Raw genomic sequence first — 14,612 nt, forward strand, 5'->3', positions numbered from 1 at the left:
ATGCTCAAAACCTGATGCTAAATGTTCAATCGACCACAGCTGGCTTTGCCTACCAAAGACTGCAATTTAGAGTGCAACCCTTGGCACACCTGTAAATACCGATGATGGGACCTGAATAGTTTTCTTGTATAAAATTTGATTTATAAAAGACTAGACTACAGTCCATAAAGGAAAAAAATAAATGGTTGCTGTAGACCACAAACACCGTACCAATGCAATGGTTTTAGGTTGTTTTTAGAATTAACAATTAAAAAAGGTTACTGTACAGTGGCTTAGGTCAGCTCCTGTAGACAATAAAAAAATTTTCTCCAAAGTCAACACCATCGTGAATATCTATAATTCTACATCTTTTGTGCAGCAGTTAATATTCATCCTTATCCTAAACAAGCTGAGCATGAACTGCCAGAAAGTAGAGTTAGTCACTGTGGTGAAGACTCGGTTTTGGTGCATGATAGTGTCACCCTGCTTGTTTTTTTTGCTGGGGGGAAAAGGCATTTTATGTTATTTGGAGACTAGTGCCATGTCTATTTTCTAACTTGGTCAAAAGAAGTACATGCCATTCTAAAAAAAAGTATATATTTCTTAATTATTTGCTTTATCATGTGCATATCATTAAACTGTAAAATTCTCAGCCAAGCTTTGCTGTGTGTATGTTTATGTTTTTATCGCAATGTTGTGTAGCAGTCATTCACACTTGCTGCTGTGTACAGTTAATGTTAAACTATGACTCCTGAACAGCTTAGTTCAAACACTTTACCTTCCTAATCACTGGAGGTAAATGAGTTGACAGAAATGCCTTGTGATAGTGCTGTGAACCTGCAGAAAAAGGGCACATTAAAACATTTAAATTGGGGTTTATTATTTACATTTGCATTCAAAGTATTTACATACAGTACATGCTTTTACATTCCACAAAGCAACACACAGTTTGTAAAGTTTAGGCATCATAGCAAAAAATGTTTTGTTTGTGTAGTTGAGACTTCTATGCTTAGACATCATGAATAAATCTAGAGATTAACCACAGTTGCAGTTTGAACAAACTGAATTTGTAAAACATGCCTAAAAATGGGAAATATTTGTGGCACGTTGTGCTATACAGGTTTCAATCTCTCAAAATACTTGGAACAGCCACACAAGGAGGAGGGGGGGAGGGGGGGGGGGGGGGGGGGTTGATAACAAGACCTCTAAATACAGGTACAATTAACGATAAAGTAAACAACTGTAAGTGAACCACTCCTGTGCAGGGTCTGAGAAATGTCCGAGTGTCTATAAGTGTATATTTTTAAATTATTTCTTTCTAAAAGCATGATGCTGATTTTAAGTAAACCAGTTAAATAAGTAATGGAACAGGCTCAGGTAAAAAAAAAAATATAATGCCTTTCTTGGTTAACTTTGCATGTCAGAAAAAATGGGCTGAAATTTAGTCTCATTCTTTTAAGGTGGAAATTCAGACGACCATTTGACAATAGAGTAGTATATCTTCACCATGCAGTTGTCATGTGATATAACTCTTAAAAGCATATGTTGTGTTTAAAGGGACGCTGTGAAGACTTCCATGGACAGCAAATAAAAGCTGAAATGGCTGGAGATGGAAGGGCACAGAGTTATTGACATCCGTTGCAACAGATGCAGCAGGAGACTTGTCAAGCTTAAATTAATTACACACAGTCACTCATATTAGTTACATTCAAGGTTGAACCTGAGACCTACATCTTACAGTATATGACCAGCTGTAAACCAAACTTTAGAAGTTGAATATATATCTAAAAGCAATAAAGTCAAGAATTTGAAGATTAATAATGACTTTAAAACTGAGCTCAGGATTTATTTGGAACTTTTTAAAATAATAATCATCTTTAATAATAGTAACCTCAGAGGGTCTTTGTCAGTAGAAATGTATTAGTGTTTTCTTTCTGTTTTAAAGCATTTTCCAACTGTCTGCAATGATGACGATGATTTAAATTAAACTAGTGGCTTATAGCAGCTGTAATGATAAAACATGTAAACAACGTCTAAAGCCTTGTATTGAACAGTATGGATCCCTTGATTTATACCAGTTAATGACATTATTAAATCTCTCCAGGTCACTCTTGTCTCTAGAATTACATATAACCTGCATGTCCGACACACACTGCAATCTGATTCCTATCATGTGCTCCGTGAATCATTTTGTAACCAAACACAAATCAAAATTAAACTTTTTATCTTGGCATGTTTCACCCAAACTGTGGTAGAAATCTCACAAAGGCACACACAAGGCACACACTGTACGATCTCTTGCCCCATCTCACTTGTTTTACAAATAACAAGTGCATCTGTATACACCGTTCATTACATCATAATGTGATTGATTTATAGTGCAAGCAGGTGACAAGCATCTTGACATGAGCCTTTTTAAACAAAGCTGCCCATTATGAGACGCTGTGTACTCAGCTGTTCTGTTGTTTTTTGCACACATTGCAGATGGTGCAGAGTTGAAAAGCTGGTTATCCTAGGAATTCATCCCGGAAAGTTAACACCAGTCACATTTTTTAAATTTATTTTTTTGTCTTACATACGCATGTTGATGCCTTCAAAAGTTCTTTTCCTCCACAACTGCTACAGTACAGTTTGTGTCTCACACCTGTTTAATTTCTCTGCCTCAGTATCGAGCCACAGAGAGCCATCAAACCTGGAGGAAATACAAGCAAACAGAAGTTTGCCTACTGGAGGTTTCATTTGGTTGTTTTGTGTCAGTTTATGTTTCAAATTTGTGCATGTAGATTCCTTACCCTTTGTGTTTGTGCACTGTTGTCCATCAAGCTTTGTCTCAGCAAGCCTGTCACCACCTCAAGCTCCTGCTCAGCCTCCAGAACATTTGGATCCAGCTGGAGGACTTCCTGCAGGTCACTGCTGGCAGACAGGTAGTCCTAGGATGTGGTCATATGCAGTTATACTCACACACCTACAGTAAACTATCATAATCATATGCAAATTGACTTAAAAGACTGTGTGTGTGTCTATGATGGGGACTGACAGGCACCTCTAAACCTTTATAAGCCAGAGCTCGTCTGTAGAAGGCTTTCTTGTTGTCTGGCTCCACCTGCAGAGCAGAGTCACAGTCCTGTTTGGCCTCTTTAAAGTGACCCAGTTTCAAGCTGCAAATGGCTCTAGAGGAGAGAGAAGAAGAGGAAAGAGTTAAAAAGAAGACATATCCCGTGGTTGTGGAAAAGATGTATTAGAAGGATCAAATTACTGGCCTGCCTCAAGCACAGGGAACCACCAAGGAGATTGCTGAGACAAGTAAAATTGAGTTATGGACTGTCTAACGCTCTATTCAAGCCTGGAAGGACAGTGGTGAACTATCATGTTCGAAGATAAAATGTGGTCTGACTCTTGGTGAAAAATGTTTGCAACCCTGGGTGGAAACAAATGTTGTGACATTGCATAAGCCCAAACGATGCAACAGCGAATGTTTGCCCCACTCTAAGCAAAGGCAGTCCAGCAAAATCTTAGAGAGTGTGACTTTTTTGGACCAGCCACAGTAGGTAGACAGAATAGAAGATCAACACATTACCATGTTTTTCTCTCTTATTAATCCAGCCATGCATTTAATCCAAGAGAAGCAGTATCCCATTAAATGCATTTTTAAATTTTGTATTTACTGGGTGAAGATGATAGGTAGGAGCCAGAAATAAGACAGAGATGTTTCATGATTTATTACTAAGGTTCTAAACAATAGGTTAATTTGAGCTGATTTCTGACTTTGAGACAGGACTGTTCTTGTATGTGGCAAAATACTGTGTGTTGGTGACATGACACGAGCTTGTTAGCATCTTACTTTTTTCATAGGAACCCTTCAAGTGTGGAATTCGAGATGTTTAAAGCTGAAATTGCAACCTGAATGAGATTGTACACTGTCCACCTGTGCCCTAAAACAGTTTTTCCAGTTTAATTCAGAAAGGATTCAGCTGTCAGTGCTGCACACATCCAATGATCCCACTGTGAGACTTCACACTGCACACTTTACCTGTTTGTGTACAGAGCGCATTCATCTGGTTTTAAGGTGAGACATTCACTGTATTTCTCCAGAGCCTCTTGGAAGTTTCCTTTCTTCACTAGGTCGTTGCCTTCTCGCTTCAGTGATGTAAAGCGGGCCTCTTTTCTCCTGGCTGTCAACAGAAAAATTGAATTTAGCAAAAAATTCAATTCTATCTATCATTCCCCATCAATTCAGTGCACAAACCACACATGGGTGATCAATACATCCATCATCCTGTCAGCAGCAGAGTGAATGGGCCAGAGGGGAACCGTCATCTCCTGCTTACAGAGCACGTTGATTTGCTGAGAAAGCCACTACGTCTAATGACTCAGGGAAAACAAACACACACAGCAGCACTTAAACATTTGTGAATTCTCACATGGACACACAACGCATCTTCGTCTGGTCTCTATCAAATGACACATGCATGTCCGTGTATCCTAAAAGGTTTTTAAAATACAAATGTTAAACAGAGAGCAGAAAAACAACAAAACAATCTATTAATAGTCAGCCTTTCCACAGCTTGTCTGTTTATGGGCAGTTATAAACCAATGCACTAGAGGAAAAACAGTTAGAAGCACCAGGAGAATAATAAAAAGCAAAAACAGCTCACAGTGCGGTATTAAATTAAAGAATGCATGGATTTTACGCAGAACGCTCCGTTACATGTTACATTAGCTTTACATAACGCTGTACATTAACTCATTCTTTGGCATAATTCTATAAATAGCCAATTAAAATATATAATCTTCATTCTTTTTTTATGATAAACTAAATTTTATCTGCATCACAGCTGATGTTTGTATGGTTATGAATATTTTCCTGATAAATTATGAAATATGATTTGTGTTTTGGTAATCACTGTTATTTAGATATTAATTAAAGATTTTGTGCATTTTGTCTTTTTTCCAGAATAAAGGTCAACCTTCAGTTAAAGGCCATGACCCCGCATCACTGTAACTTTTCAGGAAATGTTTTCAACTAAGGGAATGCAATTATTTGTGAATCTTAGACTGAACTGCTGCCAAAATCTTCAGCCTTATTCAGCCTATTTTCTGTGTTTAATTTTACCAACAGATCACCACACCTGTTTCCCAGCAACAGCAGTGAGCTACTCTGAAATTAGCACCATTCTGCCTATTTTATTTATTGTTTGTCCTTTTGGCTAATCCTGTGAGTTCATGCCAATTTGCACCATTTTTATGCAGAATGCCCTTCCTGACGCAACCCTCCCCAGTTCCTACCTAGGTGGACAGACCCTGCACGGCTAAGGATGGGGATGGGGGGTGTTGGGGGTTCAGCGTCTTGCCCAGGGAAACTTCGACACATGGTTGGTCGGTAGGCAGCCACTCTACTAACTGAGCCATCCACTGAGCCACGCTGCTCTCTAGCACCTTTCTGCCTTTGTGCTATAGTTATTAAACGTGTATGTATGAGTGTCTATGCTGAATATATTCTGTCCTTATCCCAAGCATTTATGTGAGATTTCAATCCTGTGTCTGAAATGTACGTGGCGATTGTAAATAATTTTTACAATCGCCAAATTTATTTGCAAGGGAATATGTGTGTATTATAACTGCATACTGCTTTACATGTATTTGAATATTTTAAACATGTATAGTCTTATGGTCTGTGTGAGCAGGAGCAGCTACAGGAAATCTGACCTGGATTGTTCCATTACAGCAGCACTACACTCTGTGTGGATCGACTTCTCCACTGCATTATTGATGGTCCTCCCAGACACAGACACAGACACAGACACACACACATACACACACACACACAAACACACACACACACACCATTTCTCAGCACTGAACTCCTGACAAACTTCTGCTGCTGCTGCCTTCTATTAAACACAACATTAAAAAAATAATTTCATTTTAAATGTTTTATCAGCTTGGGAAATAAAGAGGTTTCTTACGGGTTCTTAAAAACAACACTCAGGTGCCCACGTGAACACTGAAAAAATCATTCCTTCCAATTCATAGTTGCCATAGATCCTTTCCTAAAGCACTTACAATAGAAGCGATGGCAGCCAACTCCACAGCCTTTATTGTATGTGTATAATGTGTGTTTAAAGAGTTGAGAGTTCACTAGTCCGAGTTAATCAAATCAAATTTATTATTGTCCTTTCGGCTTATCCTGTGAGTTCAGGGTCGCAACAGCGGATCATTGTCCGCATGTTGATTTGGCACAGTTTTTACGCCGGATGCCCTTCCTGATGCAACCCTCCCCAATTTCTACTGGGCTTGGACCAGCACTGCACAGCTGGGGAGGGGAATGGGCTGTTAAGGGTTCAGTGTCTTGCCCAGAGACACTTCAACATATAGCCAGGACCGGAGATTGAACCACCAACCCTATGGTCCGTGGACAACTGCCTTACCAACTGAGCAACAGCCACCCCCCAATCAAATCTAAAGTATTAAATTCCCACTTTGTGTTTCCCTGCATTGTTTCCCTGTCAAGTCGAATAAAAGAAAAAGGTAATATTGTCCTAGAAATTCAGTAACTTAAGAAGATATGTATTTATATGCCATATATTGTCTTGAATATTGTCTTCAGAAAAAACATTACTTTACATTTTTGCAAAGTGGGGAGATTTTGTCCAACATCTCTTACATAGGAAGTAGCTCTTAATGGCCAGTATGAACAGGATGGCTACTTACGGGTAGAACCTGCTTTAATGTTTGTATAGACACATGACAATTATTTTAGGACAGACTTGAGAAACTGTGAACCTATCCTTTAAGTTGCCATAGACTAGTCATGTCAATATTTAAGTATGTGTGTCTCGTTTATTGAAGTCAACCATAGTGATTATGAGAAGTTCTTTGTATGCTTATGAAGGATTTATGTGGAAACTAGGAGCTTGTACATGTTAGCACGTTTGTATTTAAACTGTATAATTTGGTATTCCACCTAATTCCTTACTAACTTAGGGGAGGCGATCTCACTCACCCTCCTCTTGTGCTGCCCTGGTGGCTCGGACCTGGGCAAGCTCAATGCTGACCGGCTTCTCTCTGTGTTGCTGCTGGACAGACAGAGGAACGGCAGGGATCTCTGGAAGCTTCTCTCTCCATTCTGGCCCGTCCAAGTCGATCAACATCTTGGTGATTCTGGCAGAGGGCACGACAAATGATAAACGTGACTGAGGGAGTAGCAAAAATGGGTTAAATTTTCTAAGATTTGTATTAGATTCACACTAGAACCACATGCGTATTTAGTGTGATGCCTTACACATAGAGAATGGACACTGCACACGGCACAGGCTACTTCACTTATCCTAATTTCTGACTCTAGAAAATGTTGAGTGAATGTTTATGAAATCCTCCAAATTCTAAACGGAGAATAAAAATCACAAATGTTTACTTTTTCTGTCTGTGTCTTAGTGTGGATTTTGAAAATGACTGCTCTGTTAAAAGATGAGTAAGCATTACAGAAGATGTTCATAGGTGTGCCACCTTTAAATGTCCAGTGACTTAGCACATCCCCCTCAGATGTGGTCACTGTTAATCCGATTCTGCTCCACTCCATTCACTAATTTTCTATTTTAAATGATTCATCCAACTCAAAGCTTCAAAGAACTTGCGGACAGTGCTGCTGTCTCACAGTTCAAAGGACACATCGTTTAGTGGCTTGTTCCAAAGGCTCTTTCAAAGCGCAGTGTTTTCTTTGAGGCTCCACTGTGTCTCAGCTGGAAATGAGACCAAAGTTTAGCTCTCATACCTTCACTGGGATGCATCCTTCCAGAACAAGAGCTGACATGTTTTTTGCTTCAACTCTACAGACTAAATGTTTCCCACTAGATCCCATTGTCCAAACCAAATACTCTGAGCTGATTTCTGGAGGAAATTCTGGAACATCTTCTGTGGGGTTTGGCTGGATGAATATATATAGACTCTTAAGTACACAGCATAGCCAGACTGTGGATACAGTTTAAAAAGCTAATTAAAATGTTCCAAACCAAAAGGTTGTGATATTTTCATAACAAATATGTCTTGGTAAACTTTGGAAACAGTGTATGCACCTTAGTATGTCTGTTAAATGGAGAAAAGGATGTGGCATTATCATAAAGTAAAAAAAAACAAAAACACATCGTCCCCTTTTGAATGAACTCTGAAACTCTCAACCTACAGCTTCAATTCTTTCTAAACATTTGTTAGCTGGGCTGAGCTGACCTGTTGACACTGTCATGGGCGGCCTGAATCCCAGTGTCTAGCTGCAGCACCGTCTTGTAATCCACATAGGCCTTTCTGTAGCGTTCCAGTGACTCATAGGCCATAGCTCTGCGCAACAGGGGCTTCAGGGCATAAGGCTGCAGCTCCAAAGCCCTAAGAGGATCAGAGAGATACAGAGACAGAGGATCAAACTCTCTACACCTGCACACAGTGACACAGGTGGGACTGATCTAAGTCTCTCCATTCATAAACATGCAAGTAAAATACCTACAGGGTGCGGAACCAGCAACTACAATGAAAAACAAATCTCTTGCATCTGTTAAAGGCTTGTGACGATGCAGACCAGGCTACTGTCTGAGCTATTAGCTGTTTGCTGACCTCTGTGCAGTGGGGTGACAATCACATGAGAAGAACTGACACTGCTTACGTACTTGGTGCAGTCCTGTATGCAGTCTGAGCTGTTTCCATCCTTCAGGTAACAGGCGGCTCTGTTGGAGTAGAGAATACACAGGTCTTCTGGACTATCAATGCCTGCAGGGGGAACAACCATAACCAGTCAGTGAAAGTCCAGACACAGACCAGACACACTCTCATAACACTTTTGCTCTTAAAAAGAAGATGATCGGCTCACAGCTGTGGGCATTGTGGACTTTGGCTGAAGTGTTCCAGACAATAAAGAAAGATGACACAAGGAGCTCAATTTAAAGTTATTAGACTCTCCACAGTTGCTGAGGGGTCAAATAGTGTGGAGATGGATGTGTTGTAAGTCCCAAGGGTAGAGTCATTTACTCCGGTGAAGCTACACTGCAGACTCACAACTGCTAGCAAAGCATCAGTCATTATTCACTGCCTCAGTGCTCAAACACTGATGTCAGCAGTGCCGATGCTCTTCCGTGTTTGTGGTTTTTACAGTTTGTTTTCAGTCAGTCCCAGCATGTGATTCTGCGAAGTCTGCTCTGATATTAAGTGTACTCTAAATGTTTTAAGTATGTCACCAGTGCTGCGAAAGCTACTCTTGCCAGCAACAAGAGTAAACATTGGTTGGCTCCTCTTAAAGGTGCAGTCTGACATTCATTTTGACCTATGGTAAGCCCAACACCAGCACATGACTTCTGTCTACTGTCACTAGTGTTGTACTAACACTCAACTGCACGTTCGTAAATGTCTGTCCTAATATGTATGACCACAAGTTGACACCACAGTACTCCACAAAGACAGGTGCCACAGTTTTATAGAACACTGAGCTCTTAAATACTGATTTGATTAACAAGATCATGCAGCATGGTAAGCAGTGGCAAAATGCAGTCATTACTGACATGACATACTCTGGATTAGACAAATGACAGTCAACTTTTATCTACCTCACACGGGGATAACACACAGAGATGCTACGTGAGGTTGTATGCCAATTCAAGAATTTGCAGTTTGGGTTAGTCTTCAATGACTGAAATATAAATAGTTTTTGGTTTTTGACTGCTACCAACCTTGGACAAAACAAGCTTCTTAAATGTCTCAAAATGGGTTTTAGAGCATTTGAATGTTTGTATTTCTAATATATGTAACAAGCTATTAATCAAGAAAATTACTTGTACCTAATCTACTTAAAAATACAACACTGACAATGTCAGCTTTTGGAGGAATATAGGGAATTTCATTTCATTTACAATTACCTTTATAACCTTAATGTGTCAGCTACTGTTTTTTTTTTTCTCCTCGAATGAAAAACGGGAAAACAAACTATCCTCCCCACCTTCTTTAGCACACTCCTCGATGGCCTGGGTGTACTTCTCCAAGGCGTCTGCAAACTGGCCATGTTTGAAGAGATCGTTTCCCTCATTCTTGATCCGGGCCAGGTGAGGAGGAAGGGCCCCAGCAGGGGCGTCAAGGTAACTTGTGTCCACTGCAGGGCTTTCCTGCTCCTGCTGTCCATCAGCGCGGTTGTTGTCCCTCGGAGTGCCATTGGCATACCGCTTCTCTGGAGCTCTCGGAGTCTGGGTTTTTTCCGCGCTGACTCCTCCCTGGCTTCTCATCCCGCTCCTTGCTGTGGATGAATCCGATCGGACCCCACCTCCTCCACTGCGCGGAGGTTTCTCCTGTGCGTTCCCCATAACTGCGCTCCCTCTGCAGTGTGTACAAACTCTTGCTCCTTCCTCGTTGTTCACCCTGTCAAGACGCAGCAGCATCTGGTCGGGGATTTCTATTGGAGCCGCCCCGTGCGTGACATGTCAGAAGTGACGTCACTGGGCGGGGATGAGGGGGTGCCACAGCGTTGCAGTGCGGCAGTAGGACAGCTCTGATGGGAGGGCGACAGAAGTAAAAGTACTAAGCCATCGATTTGAGTTATTAATATTTATTTAAAAGCATGTACTGTAAACACTATTGGACTTGATGCTGCTGTTCACAAATATGCAGGTTTAGCTTAGATTTCTAAAAAATATTTCTGCACAAATTTGTAATGGTTGGACGTGAATATATACACTATATTGCCAAAAGTAATCTGCCTTTAGCCCCATATGAACTTTAGTGACATCCCATTCTTAATCCATAGGGTTTAATATGACGTCGGCCCACCCTTTGCAGCTATAACAGCTATAACAGCTTCAACTCTTCTGGGAAGGTTTTCCACGAGGTTTAGGAGTGTGTTTATGTAATACATAATAAACAGTGCTCGCAGTTTTCGCTCTAATTCATCCCAAAGGTGTTCTATCGGGTTGAGGTCAGGACTCTGTGCAGGCCAGTCAAGTTCTTCCACACCAAACTCACTCATCCTTGTCTTTATGGACCTTGCTTTGTGCACCTGAATTCATTTATTTGGATGGGTGAGCGAATACTTTTGGCAATATGGTGTATTTAAAAGCAAGTATCTTAGCTTATACCACAATAATAAGTAATAACTTATTAGTGGATTATATTATGTATAAATCAAAATACAATGATGAAGTAGCTAGTGACTAAATGTGTCAGATAAATGTAAAAGTAACAAAATTGGAAGAGTCACAATTAAATTATTATGAAAATACTTTGGCTTAAAGCTTTTTTTTTTTAAACTTTGTTGTTTCCACTCTGTTGCCAGGCAGCATTTCTAAGAGCAGCAAAGGATGAAGACATTACATTGGAAGGCCAGGTTTATAGAAAATAACTTTTTAAATGCCACTTTTTATTTTCAAAATGACTTTTTTGTAATATATGCTTCTATTTTTCATCTATAATACTAGTTATTAGTATTTTTCAAATTTTCTTACCTGGGCTAAACATCCTACCCCAAAAACTTCAACCCAATTCATGTTGTAGTCATTCAAAATGATTGTAAAAAATTAAAATAAAAAAACAAAACTGTAAACACAAAAGCTCAGTAAAACTCATGTTTATTGAAACAGCACTTTCAACCACTCTCCAAAATGGTGAATTTAATATCCAGAACCAGATTTGAAGGTATATTTACATGGTCATACACTACAAATATAGCAAAATAACCAAACAGCTGCTCTCCACTTCTTCTTCTTCTTCTTCTTCCTTTTCTTCATCGAGCATCAAAAACAACCACTGAATTCACAAAATCAAGGAAAGGTAAGGGAATTATATTATTATGACCTTTAGTCTTTGAAATGCGTACATTTGTCACATTTGTTCCCTTTTCACAAGGGGCTGTCAAGCAAGCAATGTTCTTTATCGTAATTCCATACAGTATTCCACATATATATTCAATTTAGTGGTGGAAAGTAATGAAGTACAAATAATGAGCAATATCATGAGGTAAAAACACAATAGGGAAACAATGACATTTGATATTGCTGATAATTTACACATATTTAACGACAAACAAAGTAGTACTGATTCACAGAAAAGGATTGAGAAAAAAGTAAAGTACTTTTACTTCTACATTTTTAAATTATAAATCATGTACTTTTACCTGAATAGAAATGTCAATGTGGTACTTATATTTTTACTAGAGTACATTTTTGTTTGTTTCAATCAGATTATTTACAGAGTACATCCAGAAAGTATTCGCAGGGCTTAACTTTTTCCATTGTTACGTTACAGCCTTATTTCAAGATTGATTACATTTATTATTTTCCTCAAAATTCTACAAATAATACCCCATAATGACAACGTGAAGGAACTTTGTTTAACATCTTTGCAAAATTATTTAAGAAAAAAAAAATAAAAATTTTAAAAAGAAATCACACGTACATTAGTATTTACTGCCTTTGCTTAATACTTTGCTGAAGCACCTTTAGCACCAATTACAGCCTCAAGTCTTTTTCACCACCATGCTTTACCTTAGGGACGGCATTGGCCAGGTAGTGAGCGGTGCCTGGTTTCCTTCAGACATGACACCTGGCATTCAGGCCAAAGAGTTCAATCTTTGTTTTATCAGACTAGAGAATTTTGTTTCTTATGGTGGGCTGTCATGTGCCTTTTACTGAGAAGTGGTTTCTGTCTGGCCACTCTATTATACAGGCCTGATTGGTGGAGTGCTGCAGAGATGGTTGTTCTTCTGGAAGGTTCTCCTCTCTCCACAGAGAAATTCTGAAAATAGTGACTTTGTCACCTCCCTGACTAAGGCCCTTCTCTCTCTCAATCACTCAGTTTGGCCGGCCTCTCTGCTCTAGGACGAGTCCTGGTGGTTCCAAATTTCTTCCATTTACAGATGATGGAAGCTGCTGTGCGCATTGAGACCTTCAGTTCTGCAGAAATGTTTCTGTACCCTTTCCCAGATCTATGCCTTAATGCAATCCTGTCTCGGAGGTCTACCGATAATTCCTTGGACTTCATGGCTTGGTTTATGTGCTGACATGCACTGTTAACTGTGGGACCTCATGTAGACAGGGTTATGCTTGTCCAAATCAGGTCCAATCAACTGCATTTCCCCCATTGGACTCCAATCAAGTTGTAAAAACATCACAAGGATGATCAGGGGAAACAGGATTCACCAGAACTCAATTTTAAGTGTCATGGCAAAGGCAGTGAATCCTTATGTACATGTGATTTCTTTCAATTCTAATAAATTTGCAAAGATTTCAAACAAATTTCTTTCGCGTTGTCATTATGGGGTATTGTTTGTGGAATTTTGAAGAAAATTATGAATTTGATACATTACAAAATAAGAACTTTCTAAATGCAAACGAAAAAGAAATTATTAGCATTTATAAATAAAGTTCATAAATGCTGTCTATTTTTGATTTATATTGGTAGTTAAAAAAAAAAAGAGTTTATTTTTCATATACATCTAAAATTTACCAAGTACTGTCACAAGTAAGTTCCCTGCATGGGCTTACAGTTTCTCACACACATGCATACACATTAAAAGGATACATCTCTTTGTTCTCTTCTTGTACATGATCCTGTAGCCACACTCTCTGCATCTGATTGGATCACGAGCTTTAATTTCGTTTTCAGTGTGACATTCTGCAATTAAACAGAGTATTACAGCATTTAAAGACAGAAGCAATTGGTCCGTCAAGTGAACATGAATCTCTATTTTCATAGATTATATATTAGGTAAATATGTTGTCTTACAGTACAAATACGAAATATTTACTGGGTCAAGCTAAACAATTTTAACTAGGTTTTCTATAACAATATCAAGTAAAAAAAAACATGTAGTGGGAGTCTTTTAAACAAAATACAACCTTTGATCTTATTATCTTGGGTTTAAATGAAAAAGCTACTTTCACAATCGGATACTTTCTTATAGCTGGTTACTTATAGTACAGGATAAGAGAAACACCCAAGAACGGAACAAACGGAAGTAGGTTGAAGTGATAGTATTGGCGTGAAAAGTATTGTTTTACATAAAGGTTTTATTAGAGCACTGTCCGATAGTATCGTTAGCATTTGTAATAGCTGTACTGTTAAAACAAACGTAAAACAGACGTTATACCTCCACAAATGTAGATCATAGGCTGTTGCTTTGGCGGTTGCAGGTCTTTCTGTGCATCCATTGTAACCCTTAAAGACGGACAGAAAGGACCTTAAACATGTTTACATCTGCATCGTGCTAACAACATACCAACACAGAAACAGCATGGTACCGAAAGAGTTAGTGCCTAACCCGTCAGAACCAGATGGTGAACAACACTCGTCTTTAAATTATGTAAAGATCCTGCATAGATGTTGTAAATATACAATATACATACAAAAATATATAAAACATTAGGTGAGCTCACCGTTTTAATACTCCAACAGTTAGCTGTTTACCTCTCTTTTCATATCCCAAACGCTGCCTGCTCGCACATGCGTACAAGCGTCGAGTTAACCTCGCAATAAAGCGGCTTTTGATTGGTCGGAAGACGCTCCGTCACATTTGGCATTAATTCATTATTAATCAGACTTAATCAGGCACTTAAAGCCCAACATCAAAAACATGAATAAAATTCGTCTTTGTCTTCAGTGCACCTTATTTTTGC

At 39.1% G+C, this 14,612-nt stretch overlaps 2 protein-coding genes across 3 annotated transcripts; both read right to left on the minus strand.

The window, feature by feature from the left end:
• Positions 1-838: 838 nt before the first annotated feature.
• On the minus strand, positions 839-10,429 carry spag1a (sperm associated antigen 1a). 2 transcript variants are annotated; one of them, XM_067499920.1, is made up of 8 exons: positions 9,953-10,429; positions 8,634-8,733; positions 8,203-8,355; positions 6,983-7,140; positions 4,010-4,151; positions 3,017-3,149; positions 2,772-2,909; positions 839-2,671 (listed from the first exon to the last, which is right to left on the minus strand). In XM_067499920.1, the coding sequence occupies exons 1-8, from the start codon at positions 10,383-10,385 to the stop codon at positions 2,666-2,668; spliced, it is 1,263 nt and encodes a 420-aa protein (XP_067356021.1). In that variant the 5' UTR covers positions 10,386-10,429; the 3' UTR covers positions 839-2,665. The 2 variants fall into 2 exon arrangements, with proteins under 2 accessions (XP_067356021.1, XP_067356029.1); XM_067499928.1 differs by having other exon boundaries at positions 3,023-3,149; positions 9,953-10,426.
• A 1,121-nt stretch (positions 10,430-11,550) lies between these two features.
• On the minus strand, positions 11,551-14,484 carry polr2k (RNA polymerase II, I and III subunit K). The gene is made up of 4 exons (XM_067499941.1): positions 14,373-14,484; positions 14,087-14,154; positions 13,519-13,611; positions 11,551-11,745 (listed from the first exon to the last, which is right to left on the minus strand). Exons 2-4 carry the CDS (start codon positions 14,145-14,147, stop codon positions 11,723-11,725), a joined length of 177 nt encoding a protein of 58 aa, XP_067356042.1. The 5' UTR covers positions 14,148-14,154; positions 14,373-14,484; the 3' UTR covers positions 11,551-11,722.
• Between the last annotated feature and the right edge of the window lie 128 nt (positions 14,485-14,612).

The sequence above is a fragment of the Channa argus genome, chromosome 1, assembly GCF_033026475.1.
Source record: "Channa argus isolate prfri chromosome 1, Channa argus male v1.0, whole genome shotgun sequence".
NCBI classification, from domain to species: Eukaryota; Metazoa; Chordata; class Actinopteri; order Anabantiformes; family Channidae; genus Channa; species Channa argus.

Excerpts from the sequence above, each read along its gene's own strand:
- spag1a (XM_067499920.1), bottom strand. The coding sequence starts at position 10,385 with ATGCTGCTGCGTCTTGACAGGGTGAACAACGAGGAAGGAGCAAGAGTT. Across the intron at positions 8,356-8,633 it reads TGCATACAGGACTGCACCAA|GGCTTTGGAGCTGCAGCCTT; the intron begins GTACGTAAGCAG and ends TGATCCTCTTAG. Across the intron at positions 2,910-3,016 it reads ATAAAGGTTTAGAGGTGCCT|GACTACCTGTCTGCCAGCAG; the intron begins GTCAGTCCCCAT and ends ACCACATCCTAG.
- polr2k (XM_067499941.1), bottom strand. The coding sequence starts at position 14,147 with ATGGATGCACAGAAAGACCTGCAACCGCCAAAGCAACAGCCTATGATC. Across the intron at positions 13,612-14,086 it reads TATGATCTACATTTGTGGAG|AATGTCACACTGAAAACGAA; the intron begins GTATAACGTCTG and ends GTTTAATTGCAG. Across the intron at positions 11,746-13,518 it reads CAAGAAGAGAACAAAGAGAT|TGGTTGTTTTTGATGCTCGA; the intron begins GTATCCTTTTAA and ends TTGTGAATTCAG.